Raw genomic sequence first — 27,463 nt, forward strand, 5'->3', positions numbered from 1 at the left:
TGTGTACCGCGTATTTCCGGGTTGTGCGCGCGCATCTGCGCCCACCCCCACCTTTGTGTTTATTGAACTGTGCAATTCATTTGTGTGTTCTTGATTATTGTGCTGTAAATTTGCATTGTTTTACATTGGCACTGATATACTCTTAACCCTAAACCGAAATTCAGAATTTTTGACACTAGGCTCAATCTTCGAGTTAGCGGGGTTTAATTAGTAATTAACAATTTCCATAAAGTTTGTCAGTTATTTGTCAGTTTCAGGGCTCAGGGCTCTGGAGTGGCTAAACTAGCGCGAGTCGATGGTCGTTGAAATCAACTCCATTGACTAATTAAACCTCCGCTAACTTTAAGATTAAGCCTTATGTGAAAAATTCTGATCTTCCCCTTTAAATTCAATTATCAGTAAGTCAATTACATGCAATGACATTTTATTGTTGTCATTCTTATGTTGAAGCTGCAAAGGGGAGAATAATTGGTAAAAAGTAACTGATGAATTTAGGGCTGTCCCAAACGACTAATTTTCTCCCGATTAGTCAGCCGACTATTTTTACGATTAGTCGACTAATCTAATAATTTAAAAAAAAAATTTTTTTGGGGGGGGGTTTGTTTACTAATTTAGCAATGAAATTTTTGTTGACGCTTATCAATTCACAAAAAACATATTGGAACACTTAAATTATTTATTAAAGTACAAATAAAGACGTAAATAATAATAAATCACAAATAAACAATGAGTTCAAATGCTGGTAGAATTAACTAGTGTAGCATCCCGATTGAAAAGGTGGTCTCTTAAACTGATGGTTTACAACTTTCATTCCATCCTTGATGTAATCACACCGTAAGAGCTGCGGTGCACACAAATAAAACACCACAATTAGAAATTAACATAAACTTTTCACCTTCTTCCTTTTAAACCTTATTTATATATCAATGAATTGCCTTTACCTTAATTTATCACCTTATCATTGACAATCTCTCCCTTGAGTGCAATCACTGTATATACTGTATATATTTATGACCTTTTAACCTTATATAATTTTCTATACCATAAAATAAACCATAACATGAAATAAACCTTTCAGTTAGCATTAAGGACAATATTAATAGCACTTATAGTCCCATTGTCAATGAAACATTATTATTCAGTAAGGCGACAGCACCCTCTGGTTTACAAAAAAAAAAAAAAAAAAAAAAAAATACAAACTGGGTGACGGCATTTGAGGTGTTTATTCACGGCCGACGTGCAGCCAAGCTTGGCATTGAAGAGACAGGACAGAAGAGTGTACCCTCCATTGTTTCTTTGAAATAAGTCAATGTTTTGGACACTCTGGTGCGCTTTTTTTTGGCTTTGTGCCGCTTTCCCCGCTTGCATACAGAGCATCCACATTCTGAACTTTCCACGCATATATTTTTTTTAACCCTTCATTAACCGTCGACGGGATGTTGTGCTCGTCGACGGATTTACGTCATCGATGACGTCGACTATGTCGACTAGTCGGGACAGCTCTAGATGAATTACTTTTAAAGTAACTACGTTACTTTGATAATGAAGTAATCATTAAAGTAACTGGATTACTTTTTTGAGGCCTAATTAAATTACTTTTTCAAGTAATCTGTGACAACACTGGCCAATGACCATTTGGAGTCATGAGAGAAAGTCATGTGGTCATATTAGATCAAAATGGAATTTTTTTGTTTTAAGTCCACTCACAGTGTTTGGAGGACGAAGAATGATGAGTACCATCCCAAGAACACCATCCATTCTGTGAAGCATAGGGCTTTTAGCATCATGCTTTGGGGGTGTTTTTCTGCATATGGGACTAGACGACTGCACTGTATTAAGGGGAGGATGACCAAGGCCACGTATTGAGAGATTTTGAGGAACAAACTCTTCCGTCAGTTAGAGCATTGAATTGAATGGGTCGTGACTTGGACTTCCAACTTGACAGTTGTCCGAAGCAGACAGCCAGAATAACCATGGAGTGGCTTTGTAAAAAGCAGATAAAGGTTCTGGAGGGGCCTAACCAGTCTCCAGACCTAAACCCAATAGAAAATATTTGTAGAAAGTTTAAACTCCGTGTTTCTCAGTGACAGCCCAGAAAACCCAATTGATCTACAGAAGTGGTGCAAAATCCCTGCTGCAGTCTGTGCAAACCGAGTCAAAAGTTACAGGAAACGTTTGACCACTGCAATTGTAATCAAAGGGTACTATCCAAAATATTAACATTGATTTTCTCAGGTGTTCAAATGCTTATTTGCAGCATTATAATACCAACAAATTGTTTAAAAAACATCATACACTGTGATTTCTGGATTTTTCTTTTTAGATCGTCTCTCACAGTGGACAATCACCTACCATGAAAATTTCAAACCCGCCAATCATTTCTAAGTGGGATAACTTACAAAATCGCAGAGTGTTCAAATGCTTATTTTCCTCACTGTAAACACCTAGTTCCGACATACTTTGGGATTTCTTCCAAAATAGGTTGAAGCTATTAATACATTTGTCTAAATTTAGCAGACATTGGTAGCTTTGCAAGTCATGAATTCAGTGTTGTCACCGCTCCTGACACGAGTGGCTGTGTATCAAGCAGCAGGCTAAATCAGAAATCTTATTTATAGGTCTTGTGCCTTCATTCTTCAATGTAATAAATGTTAAATTGCCTGCGGCAGCAGAAAAAGTCTTAATAGCTTTATTATGTGAATTAGAATCATATTTTGAGACGATTCGACCATATACAACAATTTGGCAAAGCGCAGATGACGAGAAATTAGTCTTTTAATCTGCCATTATGCCTGTCAGTATAGCGCTCTAGCGTCCCCAGCAGGATGATGACGTCGACAGGGTACCGATTTCATCTGATTTAGAATTCAGCCCATTGAGAGGGGAAGATACGACATAGAGGAGCAAAATGTCATGAATGTTTCAGTCTCTCTACTCCAATATTTTTACAGGATATTCTTTTCATCCAAGTATTTTCCCCAATTGCTAAATAAATGGTATGGTCATGACAAATAACAGTTTTTTGCTAAACGGAATGCTAAAATTGCATTAATTCAGTAGGACAGAGCAAAATTACTGCATAATGGTCAAAATTGGCAACTTCTTCTCCTGAACGGTATTTTATGCCACCGGAATAAGTCCGACTTGTCATTTCCTTGCCCCGGCTTTGAAGACGGAGGAAAGAGCGTCGTTGTGCTGCTGCCACGGCAGTGCTCGTCGCAGGGAATGAACGCTGAAAATAGCCCATTCACGGTGGACAAACCGACCGACGTCAGAGCGGGGTGCTGCTCGTGGCCAAGCCGAGGAAAGCGCATTCTCAGTAGGCACGCGAATATGGCCGAGCGGGCTGGATTGGCCAGCCAAAGCGGCTGACGTCGGAGCAGGGTGCTGCTCGTAGCCAAGCCAAGGAAAGCGCATTGTCGGCAGGCATGCGAATATGACCGAGTGGGCTGGATCGGCCAGCCAAAATGGTTGACGTCAGCCAAGCCGAGAAAAGCGCATTCTCGGCAGGTATGCCAGAATCGGCCGGCGACCTTGGTGTGGGACAAGCCACCGGTCGTCGGCCGTGTGGCCTTCTCGGTGGACAGGGAGTATTTTCAGTTCACCCACAAAATGCAAGCCACCTGCTTATTAAAACGTGTGCCATGATCCCAGTATTTGACATAACACGTAGCCTACTAACATCACAATCCTCCCACAGTTGTCGGACTTGTTTCGGCCATTATCCATGGTGAAGGAAACTTTTTGAAACTCAAAAAGGCTCACACGCCTCTCCCTGGTACAAGCAACAAAAGTTCGCAGCACACTGGGCTGGCGTGATGCGAAAAATAAACGAAATAATCCGCAAAATCAGCTGAATCCGCAGTCGTTCTGCATACTGTAGTATTGGCTGTATACTGAAGATGTTTATCCTGCTGACGTCACATTCGCATTCTTCGTAAATCCAGGAAGTCACTCATTTTCATGGCGCGGGATTCAAAAAAATTTAATAAATATATCAATCGCTTTCCCATACATCCAAGCGGTCCATTTCATTCAGGAGCATAAAATACCGCGTGAAATATGAAATAAACATGCTTTTTGCTGTCAAAGGCACTTTAAGCTGAACAGAAAATACTGAGTAGCTTTGGAATGTGGAGAGAAACAAACTCACCCCTCTCAGCAGGGGTGGGCGTGATGATGGGGCTAACAGGCTGAATGTTACGCAGCAGGGGATCAGCAGCTTTAGACATAGTCTTCTCTGCTTCCTTTAGGTCAGTTAAGGTCACACCCTGTATCAACAAATCACAATTCTGTTAAATAGAAAAAATGGCTATCACACACATTTGGGAAATTATATTACGAAATGAGTTTTTTTTTTGTTTTTTTTTTGTAAAACGTCAGTAACAATATTCTGGGTTTTGGACACAAATGTTGAGAAGACTGGTACTGATAAATACTGCGGACACAAGTAGTACATTAAAGGTGCAATGAAATACTGCCGCAAGTGACTTTAAAATGACAGCAGATCACATTTTTTACACAAATCTGTCAAAAAAGTGACAGAAAAGGCTTAATAATGAGAGTAGAGCCTAATTAGTCTGGCTTTCTTAGCTGCCTTTGCCCAGCCCACTAAAAAATCTCAACCAGAATTAGCTGTAGATATTGCAATCTACTTGCATGCTAGCCATAGTTTTCTATTCTGTTGTTAGCATGTGAACATTCTGTCAACATGGACTAGCTAGCGCACCCCCTAGAAAGCTTGGCATGATCACCATGCGTTGTTTTGGATGGACTAACTGTGAAATGGTAAAAGACATGCAAAGTTTTAATTTTTTGATCTGATCACAATTTGTTAGGATCTTTAAGAAAAAATCCTTCACCGATCATCAGCATGGATACACACGTCATGAGTGCTCCAACGACTAATCGATTAACCCAAGTAATATGAGACACTGTATACCAAAAGGTTAGTGACAGGCTCCGGTGAAGAATCAATCTTTATCATTTGGAAAAAAAAAAAGGGACCAACAGGTTGCTACCAAAGTCTTCTACGAGAATAGTGTAGTGCTGCAACGATTAATCCATTAACTTGAATACCGTATTTTTGGACTATAAATCGCATCTGAGTATAAGTCGCACCAGCCCTAAAATGCCAATGAAGAGGGGGAAAAAAACATAAGTTGCATTTTGGGGGGAAATTTACTTGATAAAATCCAACACATAGAACAGATATGTCATCTTGAAAAGCAATTTAAAATAAAAACACAATAGAGAACAACATGCTGAATAAGTGTACAGTATGATAATGTTACATGATGCATGAACAACGAAATGCGAACGTGGCCGGTATGTTAATGCAAACCATCAGTGTCACTCCAAAACACCAAAATAACATGTGAAATGATATGATAATGTGTTAATAATTTCACACATAAGTTGCTCCTGAGTATAAGTTGCACCCTCAGCCAAACTATGAAAAAAACTGTGGCTTATAGTCCGAAAAATACGGGTAATTCCATTAGAAAAAAGCTTCAAATCAAATTTTACTGATTCAAAGATTTGTTTAATTATAGTGGCGTTGCAATGGTTTGTTTTGAAAGTGTTTGCATTCAGTTTTAGTGATTTGGGTGGATACACTTCCCTCTAGTGGCAACAGCAAATATGACATAACTCAACTAACATGGCTGGATCCAGATGCTCCTTGTTAAGACTATAATCAGGTTATAATTTTTTGTTTGATTAATATCAGTTTATTAGAATATTAATTTTTAAAATTTCCGATTCTTAGATTATTTGCGATTCGGCCATGGAAGATTTGAGAATGATTTACAAACATCTAATTATTGAAATATGTCAAGCGGTCTTCGGGACGCAATGAGGAACGGACTGAGAGTAAACATCATGCTTGTCATTACCCAGGTAATGACAATGCTCAACTCAGGGCTCTGGCTCAACTCATGCTGCTAGATAAAAAAAACAATAATACCTGACTGCTGCCAACAGCTGCTACAAACTACATCCACATAATGCTATGGTAGATATCACATGTATAAAGAACTAGATGCGAAATGACAGACTCGGCGTCGTTAGCAGCACATGTATAGAAAACTAGAAGCGAAACGACAGACTTGCCAGCGTTAATAAACAGCCGCCATCTTAAAGCAGTCGACTTTCCTGGAAGGTAGCAAACCTTCCGAGCGAACCTAATTAACTTTTTATCTAAAATACTTCTAAATCGGCAAAATCTTGACTTGAATCCATCTTTAAAACAGTTTTAAAACTTTCACAAGTCGAAAGTAGACAGAAGGGAAATCATGCAATAACGGAAGCAATTTTAACAACTTTAACAGTTGATTCACTACATTAGATTAATTGAATGTAGTTTAAAGCTGCTGATACAGAATGGGGACTTGAGTATTTTATTTACTGTTTTGAACTGTTAACTTGATACTGAAATAGTCGTTTATTTAAGCCTGAGAGGCTTTTTGTACAATTTTTGTAACTAATGTACAAAACATTAAAAACAGCTAATAGCGTCGTCATCAATAGTCGATTTATAATCAAATCCTAGCCTCTGAATCGTAATCGTATCGTTAGGTGCCCAAAGATTCCCACCTCTATTGTTTATGCAATCGAAATTTAGTTTAGAGGTATATTTAGCAGTTTTTTGTGGGAATATGTGTTTCAATGATTTGTTAAGAGCTTTGAAAAAAAAAAAAAAAAAAAAAAAGAAAAAAAAAAAGTAGCATTTTATAGCATTTAAGCTAGCGGACTTTTGATATGCAAGTTAGTCAATCAGTCTTTTGATGTACTTCGATCATAATCATTAATTTTTTTATACCGTTTAAATGTGTTTATTGCCCTTGTGAAATGAAAGTGCCATTCTGCGTAGTTTGGAAAAGACACTCAGAAATTTTATATTGTATTCGCATTTAACTCTCTTTGTAAAGTGCAAAATTTATCCTGCACCGCATTAACCGTTCCTAATTTGATTTGATAATCTAATAACTATATATGTGTATATATGTATATATATATATACTATAACTATATATATAACTAATTGATAGAATAAATAATTAATAGATATAGCCTTACACGTCATTACTAAATTTGCCAACAACTTAATGAGTGTAGTCGCAAGCGTTTCACAATGCCAAAAAGTATGAAACGACAACTTTAAAACTGAATCGTGCGACTGACAACGAAAATACACTTCACAGTTATAACGTCCACTGCATACCTGAGTGGAGCGGCGTGACTGTCGCATGAGTCGAGAGCGAGCTTTCCTCTGAGACTCTGACTCCTCATCTCGGACTGGAACCTGAAACCTGAACAAATGGAAAGAAAGGACAACAAATCTACTAAGAACCACAGACAATGAAACATTTTGGAAATTTCCTTTTAAAATTCAGTCTTTAATCAATACGTAGTTGTGTGTTTCCTACTTGCGGCGCTCAGTAGTAGGTGTGTTGGGACTCTCAGACGTACTGTCCCTTGTATGAGGGGTGGGCTGGACTCGAGCAGTGCGACTCGCCTTGTCCTGTTCCTTTTCTTCCTCACCACCTCTCTCGTCTGATATCTACATTGCAAAAATAAATGGAACACTATCAGTTTCAAGAGAAGCTAAATCCCAAGCAGAATAAGGTAATAGCTTAATATACAGTGTGGAGAACAAGTATTTGATACACTGCCAATGGGTTTTCCCATTGGCAGTGTATCAAATACTTGTTCTCCCCACTGCAATAGCCAATATATAGTCTTTGAAAATGTGTGTATATATGTGCTATCGTTGGTTCTGGTGGGCAAAGCCCCATCTGCCTCTTAACTCACGCACTCTTCTCTTTGCACTGGAAATATCTTTTACCTTTGGCACCTACACACACATTCAAGGTCTTTGGGGAGAGTCGGAACGGGGCCGTGTAGCCCCGGGCCGGCTCCCCCTTAATTTTAAAGCATCATACACCGAGGATGAGGGTTGGCTGGGACGGGTTGGGTGGGAGCGGTAATGTGACAGTTACCTCCCCGCTGCAGTCCCCTTATCCCTTCCCTGAAGGCCGGTTAATGGGAGCACGGATGGTCCAGGGTACGCAACATTAACAGTTATTTTCATACAACCTAAACAACACAACTAATTTACCAAATTCTCGATCTCACACCAAATCACTATCAAATCCAATAAAGGGAACCAGGACAGAAAGACTGGTAGTTCTTAACACTAGAAGTCCCAGTGAATTCTGGATGTGTGAGTATGAGTTATGATAGTTTTTTATTCGAACCCCTCTTATTGTTTTCCTTTTTTTAAATTTGAAAAATTAGTTTAACTAGTAGGTCGGTCTGGGCGTTGACGTCACTAGGCAGCGCTGCCATACTTCCACAGTGTCACTCGTTAGCTACTTAAACATGTCGTCGGTTCTGCCCTTTCAATCTGAATCCGAGCGGAAAAGTGATGACCAGGACAGCACTGTCGATATTTCACAAAACGAGCAGCATAAGCAATTAAATGTGTCTCCAGAGGGATTCGAACTCACGTCTCCCGTGCGACAAACAAGCGCGTAGTCCACAGGACTATAGTTCCACATTACATTACAGTCATGATTTTCCTTATAAAGCAACCGCGGTTTAAAAACACTGCTGATGAGCTGGAATTGGATGTAGGTACGACGTTGGGAACTCATTCCACATCTCTGTAACAAAACAATCTGACCAGCAGCAGAATGTGACAAAATCATGCCAGTCGTCTTGCTAGATATCTAGCTAGCACAGCTATTCTCCCAGTCCAGGCCAACCGCGTCATCACCCACAGCGTGCATTGCGCGTGTAAAACATGGTGCCCTCCGTAGGTCAAAACATGTACTAAATATTATAGATTTTTAAATCAATGGTAATAATATGTGTTTCTAATGACATATTTTAGTAAAAGTGAACAATTGTGGCTTATATTAGAGCTTAAAAGTCTTTAAGTCTGAGGATCACTTTAACGTCTAAATCAGGAGTGTCCAAACTTTTTGCAATGGGGGCCAGATTTGGAGTGGTAAAAATGTGGGGGGCCGACCTTGACTGACGTCCTTTATGTAGAACTATATATTTAAGCAAATTTTAGCCATTCTGTCTGTCACATTTGCTTTATTATTATTTTTTAATTAATAATTTCAACAATCTCGCAACTAGCCTTTGTGGCGCTCTCTTTCATCTCTCGGGCTCTTGCAAAATACTGCTGCTATAAAATTAAACTAACTTCATGTTGCTTCATTTTCTCGATAGGTATATCCCCTGTAATCTTGTCGTACATGTCAGCGTGTCTTGTTTGGTAATATCGCCTCACATTGAACTCAGCAACTGTCTCTTTGCAAATGAGGCAGACACAGTTGTTGCGTATTTTAGTGAAGAAATATTCCAATTCCCACCTATCCTTGAAACGTCTGCCGTCGCAGTCAACTTTCTTTTTTTTGTTGATTCTCACCAATTTAGAAAATTGGGAGTAAAGGGTCACACGGGGTAATGTTGCTTAGAGTACTGCTGCCTTTTGGTGGGTAAATGAGGAGCAGCATTCAGTGTGGAGGCAACTTCATATGCTGGTAGCAGTACTGCTGACCAATTTATTAGGTCTGTGTGCGGGCCAGACGTTATTGATTTTATGACAGAGGCTGGGGGCCGGATAAAATTTGACCGCGGGCCGTATTTGGCCCCCGGGCCGGACTTTGGACATGTCTGGTCTAAATGTTCAGTATCATTACTGAACAACATGTCTAGGGCACCCTTCTCAAAGCTGGAAGGGTGGAAATAAACTCCAAAAACAAATATATATCACAGGCAAGCCAACCTATGAAAGAAAATGGACTTATAGTCCGGAAAATACGACCCAACTTTCTATCCCCTTGACACTCAGAGTGCATCAGCACCAGCCAAAACATAGCTTGGTGAATTAATCCACAAATTAAGCTTGCAACTCTGACCTTGTCAACTGGACTGGCTGCAGATGTGGTTCCACTCTCATTGTCTGGACTGGATACAGTGGAGCTTTCTGGAGAAAGAAAACTATCTGTTAGTTGAGCCGGAACACAAGCAATTATATATATATTGAGAATGTAACGGTATTTGTATTCATCATGGTATGGGCATTACGGTTCGATGCAAGCAGTCAGACGGTGAATACGTTTGAGTAAAAAAAAAAAAAAAAATTTTTAAACCCTGTCGAAGTTGGTCCTTCTTTACTCCAGGGGGCGGTAGTGGTAATGTGCTTAAACCAACAACCGGCAATACGGTAAAAAGACATCATTGATCACTACTAGGAAAGTTGACCAATGTACAAAGTGGGAACTATCAAATGTAGTGTTACTAACACTTTTAAAGTGTATTTATTTTATATTTTCAGATCAGGAAATGTTTATTTTGCCCCAACCCTTGGCTGAAGTCATTGAAACACGAACTGAGTATGTATTTATTTTTGCAGTATTTCAAGAGATGCTTTTTCAGTTATGGAACAATTTGAACTTTTTATTATATTTAGGCCAATATAAAATATATCTTCGGTGGGAGTATATGTACACTTGTAATCGTTTACAGTTAACTGTGTATAATCCAACATTGAAAAATGGTAGATTCTTATTTTTATCAAAAAAATAAAAAATAAAAAAAATAAAAAAAAAATAGAGTTAGCAAGGTTGCCAGCTGATGAGTGTTACCTAACTTTATTGGTTAACTCAGTCAATCGCTATCAAAAAGGGTGTGTTGTCTATTTTTGCACATAAACTGTGAATTAAACAATATTAGAAAAAGAACAAATTCACAAGTTGGAGGTTTCCTTCCATTAATTTTGCACTTGAATAAGGGCTGCTTTTTAGTTTTAGCCAGTAGGACAAACTTTTACTTTCAAATGCTTTTTGTTTTCCGTTGTACCAATCCTGGACCGAACTGTGACTTCAGGGTACCGTTACACCCCCAATATATGTATTTATGTATGAATCAAGCAAGTTGTCAAGCATCACAGCAACTGGTTTACCGGGACTGCTCTCCTTCTCCTCGCTAAGCTCCAGGCCTGCTGAGACGCCCCGCTCTTTAGACTGGTCCTGCAAGTTCAACTTCTCTTTACTGCTCATCCTGCACACTGAGCTCCTGAGGGCATGAAAGTGCTTCACTGAGTCTCGTTGAATGTTGGGATGTTTTCATCACATTGACAACATATTTTGTAACTATTTCTCTTATTGAAGGATTGACAGACACCAGAATACATACACTGATGGCCATAAGTATTGGCACCCCTGCACTTCTGTCAGATAATGATCAATTTCTCCATATAATGGTTGAAATTACAAATGCTTTGGTATTAATATCTTCATTTATTTTGCTTGCAATTAAAAAACACAACAGAGAATGAAAAAAATAAATCATTATCATTTTACACAAATCTAAAAAAAAATGAGCCGGACAAATGTATTGGCACCGTTTGAAAAATCATGTGATGCTTCTCTAATTTGTGTAATTAACAGCACCTGTTACTTAGCTGCGGCACATAATAGGTGGTGGCTAGAGCTGGAAATCTTTGGGCACCTAACGATTCGATTACGATTCAGAGGCTCCAATTCGATTATAAAACGATTACTGATGCACCCCCCCCCCTAAGTTTTGTACATTAGTTCCAAAATTGTTCAAAAATCCTCTCAGGCTAAACCAAACTACTATTTCAGTATCAAGTTAACATATAACAGTAAACAAATATACAAAAATAACAGTAAATAAAATACTCCAGTCCCCATTCTGTATCCGCAGCTTTAAACTACATTCAATTAATTTAATGTTGTGAATCAACCATTACAGTTGTTAAAATTGATCCCGTTATTCCATAATTTCCCTTCTGTCTACTTTTGACGTGTCAAAGTTTTAAAACTGTTTCATCATTTAAAGATAGATTCAAGACAAGATTTTGCCGATTTAGGAATATTTTAGATAAAAAGTTAATTAGGTTCGCTACAAAAGAGCCTTCTAGAGAAGTCTACTGCTTTCAGATGGCCGCTGTTTACTAACGCAGGGAAGTCTGTCATTTCGCATTTCTGTTCAATAAGACATGGTCTAACACCACCGTCGTCTGTCATTTTGCATCTAGTTCTACATATATATGATATCTACTGTAGCCGTATGTTTGTAGCAGCTAGCAACTGGGCGTTGTTTGTAGCGGCTGTCGGACGCATTCAGGTATGATTGTTTTTTGTCTAGCGGCATCAGTTGAACATGATATTTACTCTCGGTCCGTTCCTCATTGAGTCACAAAGACCGCGCCTACTGTGTTTTACTTCCGCTTTACCTGGTATAATTCAATAACAGAATTTGGATGTTGGTGAATCGTTCTCGAATCTTCCATGGCCGAATCGCGAATAATCTAAGAATCGGAAATTTCGCACGACTCTAGTGGTGGCAATAACGAAATCACACTTGCAGCAAGTTAAAATTGATTGAAGTTGACTCAAACTCTGTCCTGTGTCTTTGTGTGTACCATTTTGAGCATGGAGAAAAGAAAAGACCACAGAACTGTCTGAGGACTTGAGAAGCAAAATTGTGAGGAAGCATGGGCAATCTCAAGGCTACATCTCCAAAGACCTGAATGTTCCTGTGTCTACAGTGCGCAGTGCCATCAATAAGTGGGAAGCTCATGGCACTAGAGGTGGGAATCTTTGGTTACCTAACGACTCGATTACGATTCAGAGGCTCCGATTCAATTATAAATCGATTATTGATGTCACCCACCCCCCTCTTTTTTTTAAATGTTTTGTACATTAGTTCCAAAATAGTTTAAAAATCCTATTAGGCTAAACCAAACTAATATTTAAGTATCAAGTTAACAGTTAAAAACATTAAATAAAATACTCAAGTCCCCATTCTGTATCAGCAGCTTTAAACTACATTCAATTAATTTAATGATGTGAATCAACCGTTAAAGTTGATAAAATTGCTCCCGTTATTCCATAATTTCCCTACTCTCTACTTACAACATGTCAAATTTAAAAAACTGTTTCATTATTTAAAGATAAATTCAAGTCAAGATTTTGCTGATTTAGGACTATTGCAGATAAAAAGTTAATTAGGTCCGCTACAACGGAGCCTTCTAGAGAAGTCTACTGCTTTAAGATGGCGGCTGTTTACAACGCGGCAACAACTAAACGGCAAGCCTGTCGTTTCGCATCTAGTTCTTTTTATATGTTCTAACAAGCCATCGTCTGTCATTTAGCATCTAGTTCTACAAATATGTGATATCTACTATAGCCGTATGTGGCCTTATGTTTATAGCAACTAGCAACTGGGCGTTGTTTGAACCAGATGTCGGCCGCAGTCAGGGATTTTTGTTTTTTTATCTAGCGGCATGAGTTGAACATGACATTTGCTCTCGGTCCATTCCTCATTGCGTCCTGAAGACCGCGTTGTGTTTTAGTTCTGCTTTACCTGGTATAATTCAATAATCGGAATTTGGGTGTTTGTGAATCGTTCTCGAATCTTCCACGGCCGAATCGTGAATAATCTAAGAATCGGAAATTTCGCACGCCTCTACATGGCACTGTGGCTAACCTCCCTAGATGTGGACGGATTTCAGATTTCAACGAAAGATTGTGCGGATGGTGGATAAAGAACCTCGACTAACATCCAAACAAGTTCAAGCTGTCCAGCAGTCTGAGGGTACAACAGTGTCAACCCGTACTATCCGTCGGCATCTGAATGGAAAGGGAATCTATGGTAGCATACCAAGGAAGACCCCACTTCTGACCCAGAGACATAAAAAAGCCAGGCTGGTTACGTTGTGAAATAATGTTCTCTGGTTAGATGAGACAAAAGTACAGCTTTTTGGGAAAAAGCATCAACATAGAGTTTACAGGGGAAAAAAAAGAGGCCTTCATAGAAAGAACACTGTCCCCACAATGAAACATGGCAGAGCTTCCCTGATGTTTTGGGGTTGCTTTGCTACCTCTGGCACTGGACTGCTTGACCGTGTGCAGGGCATTATGAAGTCTGAAGACTACTAAGAAATTTTAGAGCGCAATGTAGGGCCCAGTGTGAGAAAGATGGGTCTCCCTCAGAGGTCATGGGTCTTCCAGCAGGACAATGACCCAAAACACACTTCAAAAAGCAGTAGAAAAAGGTTTGAGAGAAAGCACTGGAGACTTCTAAAGTGGCCAGCAATGAATCCAGACCTGAATCCCATCGAACACCTGTGAAGAGATCTGAAAATGGCAGTTTGGAGAAGGCACCCTTCAAATCTCTGAGACCTGGAGCAGTTGGACAAAGAAGAATGGTCTAAAATTCCAACAGAGCATTCTAAGAAACTCATTGATGGATACTGGAAGTGGTTGTTCGCATTTATTTTGTCTAAAGGTTGTGCTACCAATCATTAGACTGAGTTTGCTAATTCTTTTGTCTGGCCCATTTTTGGAGTTTTGTGTAAAATGACAATGATTTGTTTTTTTGTTTTTTTCATTCTTTTTTGTGTTTTTTCATTGCAAGCTAAATAAATGAAGTTATTACTACTAAAGGATTTGTAATTGCATTCATCTGAGAGAAATTGAGCATTATCTGACAGAATTGCAGGGGTGCTAATACTTTTGGCCAGCAGTGAATGAAAAAAATGAGCATACTATAATTTCCGGACTATAAAATGCCCCCAACTGGAAGCTGCAGTCACCAAATTTGGCATAAAAAAACTGTATTTCTTCATACAGTATTATAAACTAGGGCTACAATACTTAGAATCCCAAAAGGTTATCAATATTTCGTATTAATAGGTGTCATGGTTTTTAAAAAAGGAACAATACATTGCTACCAAAATTTTCCATTTGAAGAGTGTCTATGTTAACTCATTGGCTGCCACTGACATCAGATTCATTTTGAATCAAATCTGAATCATTTCTTGTTCAGTAAATCAAAATCAACAGGAAATGATTCGTAAATGCCCCCAAACAGTGGCGGTCTTAGGGGTGGGGCCAGTGCCTCTGTGGCCCATTTATTTTTTATTTTTTTTCCAGAGGAAAACGTTATTGGTAAACGTCAACTAAAACTAAACGAAATTAGTCTCGGGTTTTTGCCAACAAAAACTAGACACATTTTGAGATGACTAAAATATGACCTAGATGAATAAATATTATCCCCCAAAAGACTAAGACTATGACAAAAATTAAAAGGGCTGCCAAAAACAACATTGATCTAGCCCCCGTGTGAACCTTGCATATAAGTCGCATCGGAGTGTAAAGGGTTTCATGTTTTATTATGAATTTTTTAAATGCTGCTAATTAGTCTGTAAAAGGCCATAATTCAGCCGCACTAAGCTAAGACGGAGGGTTCAAAGCTGGTGAGGAAAAAAGTAAGTATTATCGTCTGAAAAATACTGTAATATTTGAATGACTGCGATACAGAGCTAAAAGTTGACCTGGCTTATAAAGGATGAATACTCACCTCCGTTTTTTATTTTGTGCAGTTACAACTTGTTGGTTGTACCATTCTCTCCTAGACTGTTCGGTACGCCACTGCGAAGACACAAAGAGGTTAGTGAACCGGGCAAGTGGCTAGAGTGATTGAGAAAAATATCTCACATTGGCTTGCTTCTCGACCAAATCCCCCAGAAGCTCCTCCACACTTTCATCTGCTACATCCAAAGGCGTTTGACCCTGAGAGGATATTTTTAAAATAATTGATAAAACAAAAGGAAATAGTCAGAAATGCAAGCTAAGCTTTATTATCAAGCCTTACTGAGCAGCTGCGAGCTTCCATATTGCACATATGTTCGGCTAAAATGTGGCAGGCCTCCCCCTGACCCCAGTGTGCGGCAGCATGAAGAGGAGTCCACCCGTCAAAGTCCGTTGCCGACACATCCAACCCACATTGACACAATAGCCTGGTCATCATCAAGTCAACAACACACTGTCAGAGGAGTCACTTTTTATATATTGGAAGAACTTTTGGCTTGTCATATAAAAACTGAAAATTTCAAAAAAGGCCTACTTGAGCGCTTCCACATAGCCTTTGGCAGCAGCCACGTGTAGAGGAGTGGCGCCAGTCCTGGGATGTCGTACGTCAGCAGGCGGTCCCTCAGTCAGCCAGGTCCGAGCATCTGCTGTGATCTGCTCCTCCTCGAGCCGCTTTACTGCCTCCAAGTCTACACCTGTACACATGTAAATAGGGGTGTGACAAAATATCGAAATGGTGATATATCGTGATACTTTGTATCCCAAAAGGTTATCGATATGCTCCTGCCAAGAATTGAGATATCGTTTTAAAAAGGTGTCAATGTCAAAAATAAATAAATAACTAAAAAGGAACCAACAAGTTGCTCCCAAAATCTTCCACCATAATGATGTGTCATTGACGGTGCATGACGCCTGATCCATTTAGACTGGGAACGTTCATTCATTCGAAACCAGAGCATTCACAGTCATTCTGTCCGATTTTCAGGGCATTTACAGGTCACTTGTGGTTCATTTTAGGGCATTTACAGGTCATTTCCTGTTGACTTTGAGTCACTGCCTATTCATTTGGGTGATTTGCAGGTCACTCCCTGTTCTGTAACTCAAAATAAACAGGAAGTGACCCATAAAATACCCCAAAATCATCAGGAAGTAACTGAACATCAACAGGTAAATGACCTTAAATGGCTCAAAATTACCTCATTGCCTGGCATTGGCTACCACTGACGGCCATAGACGTTCAATCCGTTTGAAGTGGGAGGGATGGCAGCATTCGTTCATTCGCTGCCACCTTTCCAGTTAAAATGGATTGGACGTCTACTAGTGATAAACTCATTCCAATTCACAGCAGAAGCTTGTTTTTCTGTTAGTAGTTGTTTGTAGAATATTGTATCGCAAATCGTATCGTATCGTGAGGTACCAAGAGGTTCCAACTCCTACATGTAAAATATGAATTTTGAAACCACTTATAGACAAGTTTCTGAGGTACTTCCGCTTTACTTCCGCATTTCTGCTCGAGACTTCCGTTTTACACTTTCTCCATCCAAAATAACAGTGAAGTTGGAGTGGCGTCACTCACCAAAATCCCTCAAAAAAGACAATTTGGAAATACCGCATCCATCTGCCATCATCACGAGATAGGAGGACAACATGAAGAAATGGCTTAGAGTCGCCACAGCCAAAATAGTTTTGTATTTTATTGATTTAATGCCAGTGGATGGAAACGCAATCAAGGACCTGAAAAGCTCCAAAACATCAAGTTGAATGTGTCCTACATGAATTTTGTGTTCATGAAGGCAGATGTGGAACCAAGACAGTGCGACCGCAAAGCAATAACAGGTACAAATAAGGTACAATTTGACTACAATTCTGTGTTGCGTCACAGCTGAGACATCATTAGCTTTGCATTAACTTCAAAGATAGATAAACAAATGGAAAACACTCATCTACTACAAGTCATACACGGGCTTTTAACCATAAATGCATAAATTCAAGTGTTACACATTTTTTGTTCGTTTGTTTACAGGTGGAAAACACTGTTAGGCCAAAGAAGACAACTTGATGTGCCTCACAACAACACTTATATCGAGACTACGTGCATTCTACCTTGATGATGGAAACAAGGGCGTAGGTTTGGTCTCAACATTGGCAGGGACGATATAAGACCATAACCTGCATTTACAGTTTTTCCTGGGGACGAGACATTAATAAGACCAAACAGATTGTGTGAATCGGGGTCAGGGCTACATTTCTCACAAATATGAACCTAACTAATTGAAAAGCTAATGACCATATAACTACAATAAAAATAGGGGAGAAGGGGATAAACCTCGGTTTACCACATTTCTCACAGTTTAATTAACATTAACGAGTACATTTCTCACAGTTTAATTAACGTTAACAGTAGAAAACACAAACACACTTCTCTCTAAGCAGCTTCCTGCTGGTTAGCAATTTCACACAGTTTAATGTTATGCTAACTCTGATGCAGGTCAGACTTTCAGAAGCAAAATTAGTGGTGTGTTCCCCACCTCCACAACATTGACATGGCTGTTGCTGGCCGAAATAAAAAAAATTCTAATATACCTCCCCTCCAAAGGGGGCGGAGGAGACAGCATGTTGTCGACATGTTGCATTTCTATCGGGTCTGTGAGAGTGTGTGTTGGGGGGGTGGGTGCAGTCATCAGCCAATCAAACATGCGTTTGAGGGGGAAAAAATGGACTAGCACATTCAGCAGGTGAAAAGAGTTAAATGTAAGTCTGAATATAATGGAAATAATTCACTTAATAATGATAGGGTAAATTCTATCCTTACAACATGTGAGAAAACAATCTAAATTATCCATATAACTGAAGTCATTATATAATGCAAATAAGGTTTCTTGTTGGTGTGGGCAATTTCAGCATCCTGAAAAGTTGGTCGTGTTATGTCCCTACCGTCCCTATGTAAACCTACACTCTTGGATGGAAGCCTCGTTTTATGCTTCAGCTACATTAATTTTTCTAATAAATTTAAAAATTGTGATTTATTGACCCGTTTTGCACAGGCACCAATTGTTTTAAATAAAAAAAGAAATGGAATCATGTTGTCCAAAAGTTATATTGCGATCAATATTGTCTACAATAAAAAAGAATGACAGACTATTTGAGTTTCTATGTACATGTGCGAAGTGCTCATAATACAGTACCATAACTATAACCTAACTAGATGAAAATAACCTTATAGTATTTCCTTGTAACAACAAAATCCGTGTCAGCCCTTCTGGATTCGGCAACTGTAACATTGTTTGTAATTTCACCCCATTTTGGACACTCAAGTGGCTGGCGTATCAGTCTACACCCCATGTTAACGCAGGCTACTCAGATTGTTATAATTTAGTCCACGAACGCTCAACGAAGTTTAGGTGGATGCTTTAGCTTTAAAGCAAATCTGTAACTTATTGTCTGCTCGATTTAAGGCGTATGGCGAAGTAGATCCACACTGGCGCTTTTAAGCTTGACGCTGTTCAAAAGATTCCACTTCCAGGCATGCACTAGTATATAGGCGCTTCCAGGAGTTCACACAACGAAGCACAGCCCAGATTGTAAATGCTCTGGTTTAGAATGAATGAACGTTCATTCGCCCCTCCCAGTCTAAATGGATTGGTCGAGCGTCATCAATGGCAGCCATAGAGTTAATTGAGACACTATTATGGTGGAAGATTTTGGTAGAAACTTGTTGGTTCCTTTTTCTTTTTTTTTTTTTTTTTTTTAAACTGACAGCTTTTTAAAATGATATCTCGATTCTTGGCAGGAGCATATCGATAACCTTTTGGAATACAAGGTATCACGATATACTGTATCACTATTTTGACATTTTGTCACACTCCTTGACAAGTCCGTCAAAACTGAGCAGTTATACTAACCGTGACTTTTAAAAACCACGGTTCAAACCAGTAAGCCCCACAATGGCTTAGTTCCTTGCTGAAATGCAGCTTGTTGTCTCTTAAAAAAAACATTAAAGTCCTGCAAGCATTTTTATATATATACAATCCCTGTGTTTAAAGTAAATTGAATACATTTTAAGTGGTTTTTTGTTTTACTTTTTATTTCACAAACAGGTTGTGATAGAACATGAAATAAAAAGAAATAGCCTAATTATAACATATATAATTCATGTTCTGAGCTGCTTATCCTCATGATGGTGCTGGAGCCTATCCCAGCTAACTATGGGCAGCAGGAAGGGTCCAACCTGAATTGTTTGCCAACCAGTTGTAAGCACAAATGGAGCCATTCATGCATTCATGCCACTATTACACACACACTTACACTAAGGGATGATTTGGATTGATCAATCTGCTTACCATACATGTTTTTGGGACGTGGGAGGAAACCGGAGAAAAACCACGCAGGGACAGGGAGAATAAGCAAACTCCACACAGGGAGGCCCACTCCCTCTACTCCCACACTGTGTCTGGGCCAGAGCCTGGGACTGGACCCTTGAACTTAGAACTGTTAGGCGGACGTAATAACCCCTCACCACCACGCCGCTAAGACTTATAATAATAATTATGATAATAATAATAATAGATAAAGGTCGGCTGATATGTGGACTTTTCTTTAACGCCGGTCATCGGCTGATTAACAAAGAAAAAATGGCCAATTAACGAAAAAAAAAAGTCGATAAAAAAGGATTTTGATCAGGCACCTGTGTGGGTACCTGTGGCCGCCGCTGACTCACGGTAGGACCCTGGAAGGACCCCGCAGCAGCTTGAAGGCAGGCTGCTGTTTTGTAAATATTGTATAATATTTTTTTTTTATCTTGCATGAGAGAATATGCAATGCTGCTTTAGTCTTTCAAGGTGTTTATTGAGTGTTCCTTTCACTCTGAATGTAACTCGTAGCGTTAGCGTAGCATTCGCGTTAGCATTACCTTTAGCATGCCGAGCGTCCTCTTAAACTCTCACTTGTTTACATCTCGCCATGATGTTCCGGTGGGTTAAATTATTTGAAAATAATGTATTGTTCTTGCTGAGTGTGTGTAATCATAAAAGCAGGTGCGGCATTTGTTGGTTTGGTAGCATTAGACGGAATTAATCCTTAAATCTCAGGTCATTAATCCTTAAATCTCAGGCATTGTAAATTTGAAGCTGCTGAAGCAATTTATAAAATATATATAATCTACATGCGTGAAAAAAATCATCTTCAAATATCGGCTGACAAAATTGGCTTTGGATATCGGCAATCGTCGGAAAATTATTTTAGATATCAGTATCGGCATTTGAAAATCCCATCTGCAACATCTAATAATAATAATAATAATAATAATAATAATACAAACATTATCATCTACGTGTCCTGACTTGTCATCGCATCATACTTCCAATCAAACTCCACTGGCAGGTTTTGGCAATTTTGGTCATTTTTTTATGATCTCTGTCTTTCATATTGCAAGATATGTTTAAGAAAAAATTAAAATGTAGGCTTTAATGTTAGTTCCAGTTACGTTTTGATGAAATTAGGCTTAATTAGAGTCCGATCTGTATGTTTGTGCTGTAGTCACTTGTGTTGCTCAATACATGATTTAATTTAGATTCATAAATCAAAAAGCCCAAATTCTTATAGGTTGATATGAGATTACCATCCATGTTAACTAAGGAAATGCCAAAAAATCGATTATTAGATGCATCACGATTCGACACGTGACGATTCATAAATGTTCAAAAACGAATATTTTCCCTACAACTTTATGACAGCCGCTCGTAGCGGAACGAAATTCAAGACACGTCTGCCGCCCGGACACCTTTAGCGGACAACGTTATGATGGATGCTGCCGTTACTGAGCGAGAGATTTACTCCGTTTAAAAAGACTGAAAAATACATTTGTGTATGGGACAGGCCGGGACCTGGTGGTCGCGTTTCTGTGCGCAAGTTATTTTTTAGAGCAAGAGGGGAAGAGAGATAGTTTGTTGCTCCTCGTCTTTCAGTTGTCCTGCAGTAGTTTCAAGTCATGTCAATTGAAAAATGTCCTGAGTGTGTTACTAAGACCCGTGTGCGTCTATAAGAGGTGAGTACACTAACCCTCTTGAACTGTTTAGCCTTTATTGGTGTTGTTTTTGAGATGTTAACAGTTAGCGCAGATCGCTAAGCTAATTAACTAATTCGCTAACTTGTATTTCCATGTCGATTTGTGCGTTGTTTGTTGTTGTACAAAAGTTACTCCATATGCAGAATGTGTAAACCCATGATTAAGTACAGCGGTAACACCACAAACATGCGAAATAGTACAGAAATCTGTGAAAACAAATATTGGTTAAAAGAAGTTTTATTTCTAAAGACACTGTTTCCAGAAATGTGGAATTCATTCCACCAGCGTAAGTTTTATTATATTGTTGAGAGAAATAAGAACTGCCTTTAAAATGGTTAATATTTTTGCACTTTCTTATTAAAAAAAAAAAAAAAAAAAAAAAAAACAGTTTAAGGACAGCTTTTTGTTGTATGAGCATGTTTCCATCATTCCTGTTGAATTATTAGGATATTTTAAATAAATAATGGACATACGTTTGTTTGGCTACTTTATTAATTAGTAATGTACAATGCATCGCTAATCGTTATAATTGTGATAATCGTCAATACCGTTATCATCGTTCAATAATCGAATCGTAGCACCCTGAATTGTAATGGAATAGAATTGTGGGGTGCCTAAAATGGCACAACCCTAATGTTAACGTTGCCATGACTTAACCCCATACTGTGTCACTTGACTAACCTTGTAATGCAAAAACAAGCTGTTTGTGGCCAAAGGGTGTTTACCTTGTCTCAGACTGTATTCCTGGAGAAGTGCCTCAGTGTTTTCATCCAGAGCGATGTCCACAGGAACTTCGCCATCACAGTTGACAGAAGTGAGAGAAGCACCGCGCCGCAAAAGGAAACTGACAAATCAACAACAGAGTGAAAAGCCATTTAAAAATCAATACCTGGAAAACCACTTGTTAACAGGAAACTCAACGCCATCGCAAACTGTTAGTGTGCAGCTATAAAATACAACCATGTGTTTTCATTGACCATTAGCAGGATTTCAAATTGTACACAAACTGTAGCCAGCTGAGCATGTTCATTCTTTAACTAGGCTGTTGTCCTGCCAAACACAACAACAATGATAGCATTGTTGAATGCAGGAATAGCCTTGGCAACCACAGAACACCCTGGCATCAATACACACAGTTAACAGTGCTTCCACAATGTATTCACAGCATTTCATGGTCTTCCTCACTGACTTATTAGAATATTTACGTGCAACATTTCTGTCACGAAATACAGTGATAGAGGTGTGGACAATACATCGAAATGGTGATATATCGTGAGACACTGTATCCCAAAAGTTTAGCGATATGCTCCCGTCAAGAATCGATTTTATCATTTTAAAAAGGTGTCACGGTTTTAAAAAAAAAAACAAAAACAAAAACACACACACACAAAAAAAAAGGAACAAATGGGTTGCTACCAAAATCTTCCAGTTGAATAGTGTAGTGCTGCAACGAGTAATTCGATTAGAAAAAGCTTCAAATCAAATTTTGTTGCTTCGAGTATTTGTTCATTAGAGCGGCATTGTCGTGTTTGTTTTGAAAGTGTTTGCATTTAGTTTTATTGATTTGGGTGGATACACTGCCCTCTAGCGGCAACGGTGAATATGACATAACTCATGTAACATGGCTGAATCCAGCTTCTTCCTGTTAAGACCAACATAAGGTGAGTTTTTGCTTGATCCAATGTCTTTTTTATGCATTCGTAACTTAGTTTAGAGGTATATTTAGCTGTTTTTTGTGGGAATATGTGAACGATTTGTTAAGAGAGTTGTTTAAAAAAAAAAAAAAAAAAAAAAAAAAAAAAAAAAAGCATTTCATAGCATTTAAGCTAGTGGACTTTGCTCTGCAAGTTAGCTAAGTTAGTTTTTGTTGTACTTAGGTCCTCTTTTATTTATTAATTTTTTTATACCGTTTGAGGCTAAGCTCAGGTATTTTAATTCCTTTTTCAAATAAAAGTGCAATCCTGCATAGTTTGAAGAAACACTCGGGAAATTTATTTTGTATTCACATTTAAATATTTTTTGAAAGTACAATCTATGCAAGCCTTTGTTTTACATCTCTTAAAAATTATTCTGCAATAAATTAAATGTTCCTAATCAGATGACACGAATATTCAAATTAACTAGTTGATAGAATAATCGACTACTAGAATAAGTGATAGCTGCAACCCTAGAATAGTGTCTATGTTGACTCGTTGGCAGCCTCTTACGGTGGTAGATGTCCAATTCATTTCGACTTGGAGGCGGCGAATAAAGGTTTGTTCATTCACCCCTCCCAGTCAAAATGGATTGGACATCTAGAACCGTCAATGTCACTCAACCTAGAGCATTCACAGCCAGTCTTTTCAGTTTTGAGGCATTTACAGCTCACTTCCTGTTCATTTTAGGGAATTTGCAGGTCACTTCCTGTTGATTTTGAGTGACCTTCTATTCAATTGGCGACATTCACAGGTCACATCCTGTTCAGTAACCCAAAATAAACAGGAAGTGACCCATAAATGCCCCAAATCAATAGGAAGTGACTCGGTAATGCCCCAAAATTAACTCATTGGCTGACATCCCTTCCCCCTTCAAATGGATTGAACGTCTATTAGTGAGAACTCATTTCAATTCACAGCAAAAGTATGAAAAATGATTTCCTCACCCATGTATTGATAGTTGATGTATCGCCATTACGTGAGATAATTGTTATCGTGAGCCTTGTATCGCAAATCATATGTATGATAATATATAATTGAAACATTCTTGTCAACAAATTTCTTAACTCATTGGCTGCCATTGACAATAACAGACGTCCATCTCAATTCAGCTGGAAGGACGGCCTTTGAATGGTCATGTTTGAGTGCCAATAACAGACACTTTTGCAATAATTTAATGCAAAAAACATTTTATCATGCTATAGCTGGGGTGTTGTGTGAACTGTGGAGACTAGGGCTACATACTCTGCAATTTCACGGTATCCACAGGAGGAAGCCACGTGCAGGGGTGTCCAGCCCTCGCTGTCAACCTGGTTGACATTGGCACCGTTCTCCAAAAGAAAAGACACCATCTCCATGCTACCATCAATGCAAGCCTTTTGGAATTAAGATTTCAAATTAAATTGTGTTCTCGTCAAACATTCCAAGTACAACTTCGCCAGGAAAAACAGCTTCACCTGATGTAACGCAGTTATTCCATCAGCATTGGAACAATTAATCATTTCTGTGCCGTCCTTGTTGCTGCTCGTCATCACTTCAGCCTCTTGCAGCATCAATCGGGCCTCTTCTGTGTCGCAGCTGGCACATGCTGCCAAGAACTCTGCAGCTCTGTCGAACCTCACCCTTTTTCTAAACAGTGAGAGAAATTTTGTTTGTTAGACAGATTAGATACTAAAGCTGCAACAAATAATCTATTAAAATAGATCAATAAATGAGTTGCCAACGAATTTTTGCCGACAGGTATGAGCAGTCCCATTTGGGTTCTTGTTTGTGTGTAACGTGAGGCTGTGCGCACGCCAGTGATTACTGTAGTGAATGAGAGTTCACTACTACACTCAGGTTGGGTTGCTGAATCAATAATATTATGTGTATTAAGTGTTGAGTTAGATCGTCTTTTGTGTTGTTATGTCCAGTGTGCCTCAGTCAGAGGTGAATAAATGAAGTAAATTATATTGCTTGTATTCTTTGTTGATGAGACATTACTACTTAGCACGCTAAGCTAGTTAGCGATTATGCTAATCAGTAGAGGTGTGCGAAATTTCCGATTCTTAAGATTATTCGCGATTCGGCCGCGGAACATTCGAGAACGATTTACAAACATCCAAATTCCGATTACTTAAATATGCCATGAAAAGCCGAACTAAAACACAGTCAGCGCGGTCTTTGGGACGCAATGAGGAACGGACCGAAAGTAAACATCATACTCAACTCATGCCGCTAGATAAAAAAACAATAATACCTGACTGTGGCCGAGAGCTGTTACAAACTACACCCACATAATGCTATGATAGATAACACATGTATATAGAGCTAAATGCGACATGTCAGACTCTGCTGCGTTAGCACATACATTGTATCACAAAAGTGAGTACATCCCTCGCATTTCTGCAGATATTTAAGTATATCTTTTCATGGGACAACACTGACAAAATGACACTTTGACACAATGAAAAGTAGTCTGTGTGCAGCTTACATAATACAGTTAACTTACTTTCCCCTCAAAATAACTCAAAATATAGCCATTAATAGCTAAACCCCTGGCAACAAAAGTGAGTACACAGCATGGGAACTACGTACATCCCTAAATTCATCCAAATTGAGTACTGCTTGTCATTTTCCCTCTAAAATGTAATGTGACTTGTTACAGGAGTGCTGTCAGCAATAGGATTGCTGCAGAGATTGAAGAGGTGGGGGGTCAGCCTGTTAGTGCTCAGACCATACGCCGTACTCCACATCAAATTGGTGTGCATGGCTGTCACCCCAGGAGGGGAATGACCCCCCCCAACCTCTTCAATCTCCTCCTGTAACAAGTCATATGACATTTTGGAGGGAAAATGACAAGCAGTACTCAATTTGTACATTTAGGGATGTACGTAGTTCCCCTGCGGTGTACTCACTTTTGTTGGCAGGGGTTTAGATATTAATGGCTATATTTTGAGTTATTTTGAGGGGAAAATAAATTAACTCTATTATATAAGCTGCACACAGACTACTTTCATTGTGTCAAAGTGTCATTTTGTCAGTGTTGTCCCAAGAAAAGATATACTTAAATATCTGCAGAAATGCGAGGGGTGTACTCACTTTTGTGATACACTGTAAGCCTGTCGCGATATGCAATAATTCCATTTATCGCACTGTAAATAAATGAAGGCGGTAATTTTATCGCTGTTATTTATCGCCTCGCGTGCACGTGCGTGCGTGTGCGCGCGCGCTTGCGGCAGATGGGCAGCATGCTGTTAAAAGTTCGGCTTCCTTGTTACCAACTACGCAATATAATGTGACGTGGACAAACTCTGTTTTATGGACTTCTGGCTATGTTCGTATTATACATTTGAGTTTGAGTGACCATCATTCAATGGATGGAGGCGGGGCTGCGTGCACTGTCGGCGCACAGCAATGAGTGAATAGAGTGAGGAAGCCTAAAATGAACGGACAATCCTGATTTCCAAGCCAAACACCACAGCCCCGGTGTGGGAGCATTTTGATTTTAAACCAAATGAAAATGGCTAGGCAACCAAAAAGGATGAACCAGTCTGCAAAATCTGTTTGGAGGTTGTTTCAACAAAGAGGGCCAACACAACAAATGTACATGCTCATTTGACACACTATCACCCTCTTTAGTTTATACTGCTTGGTAAGAAAACTGCATCGCAAAAAGCGGAGCCTTCCTCGTCACGTCAATCGACAATTACAGAGGTGTTCGCTTGATGTGAGAAATACAAACGAGACCGCGCAAAATGGCGGTCCCTCAAGGAAAATGTAGTCCGCTATACTGCTGAAGAAATTAGACCGTTTTACTTCTGTTTATTTTTGTTTGATACTTATTGAAGGCAAATTTTTGCTACTGCAACTTAACTGCTCTATTTTTCTCTGTAAATTGGTTTAAAAAATTGGGGGGCTTGGCCACAATAATATCGTATGTCGCAATAATTTATGAGATAATTTATCGCCCACTAAAATTTGTTATCGCGACAGGCCTATGAGCACATGTATAGAATAGTAGATGCGAAATGATAGACTTGGCGGCGTTAGTAAAGAGTCGCAATCTTAAAGCAGTAGACTTCTGTGGAAGGCTGTTGTAGCGAACCTAATTAACTTTTTATTTTATAATACTCCTATATCGGCAAAATCTTGACTTGAATCTATCTTTAATTGATGAAACAGTTTTAAAACTTTCACATGTCGAAAGTAGACAGAAGGGAAATTATGGAATAATGGGAGCAATTTTAAGAACTTTAACGGTTGATTCACAACATTAAATTAACGTAAATACCCAAATA

General features: G+C 39.0%; 1 protein-coding gene across 2 annotated transcripts in view; it reads right to left on the reverse strand.

Moving 5' to 3' along the window:
* Nucleotides 1–27,463, reverse strand: part of ppp1r12c (protein phosphatase 1, regulatory subunit 12C) — a 67,449-nt gene that overhangs the window by 19,866 nt on the left and 20,120 nt on the right. For both annotated transcript variants that reach the window (XM_057844104.1, XM_057844103.1), the window contains exons 2-13: nt 24,641–24,812; nt 24,429–24,559; nt 22,215–22,333; nt 15,961–16,120; nt 15,709–15,853; nt 15,552–15,626; nt 15,415–15,485; nt 10,985–11,097; nt 9,939–10,006; nt 7,431–7,564; nt 7,226–7,313; nt 4,154–4,271 (exon numbers count right to left, since the gene is read on the reverse strand). In XM_057844104.1, the coding sequence (XP_057700087.1) occupies nt 4,154–4,271; nt 7,226–7,313; nt 7,431–7,564; nt 9,939–10,006; nt 10,985–11,097; nt 15,415–15,485; nt 15,552–15,626; nt 15,709–15,853; nt 15,961–16,120; nt 22,215–22,333; nt 24,429–24,559; nt 24,641–24,812 (1,394 nt within the window). The remainder of the gene's footprint in view (nt 1–4,153; nt 4,272–7,225; nt 7,314–7,430; nt 7,565–9,938; nt 10,007–10,984; nt 11,098–15,414; nt 15,486–15,551; nt 15,627–15,708; nt 15,854–15,960; nt 16,121–22,214; nt 22,334–24,428; nt 24,560–24,640; nt 24,813–27,463) is intronic.

Source organism: Corythoichthys intestinalis, chromosome 8 (assembly GCF_030265065.1).
Source record: "Corythoichthys intestinalis isolate RoL2023-P3 chromosome 8, ASM3026506v1, whole genome shotgun sequence".
NCBI lineage: Eukaryota > Metazoa > Chordata > Actinopteri > Syngnathiformes > Syngnathidae > Corythoichthys > Corythoichthys intestinalis.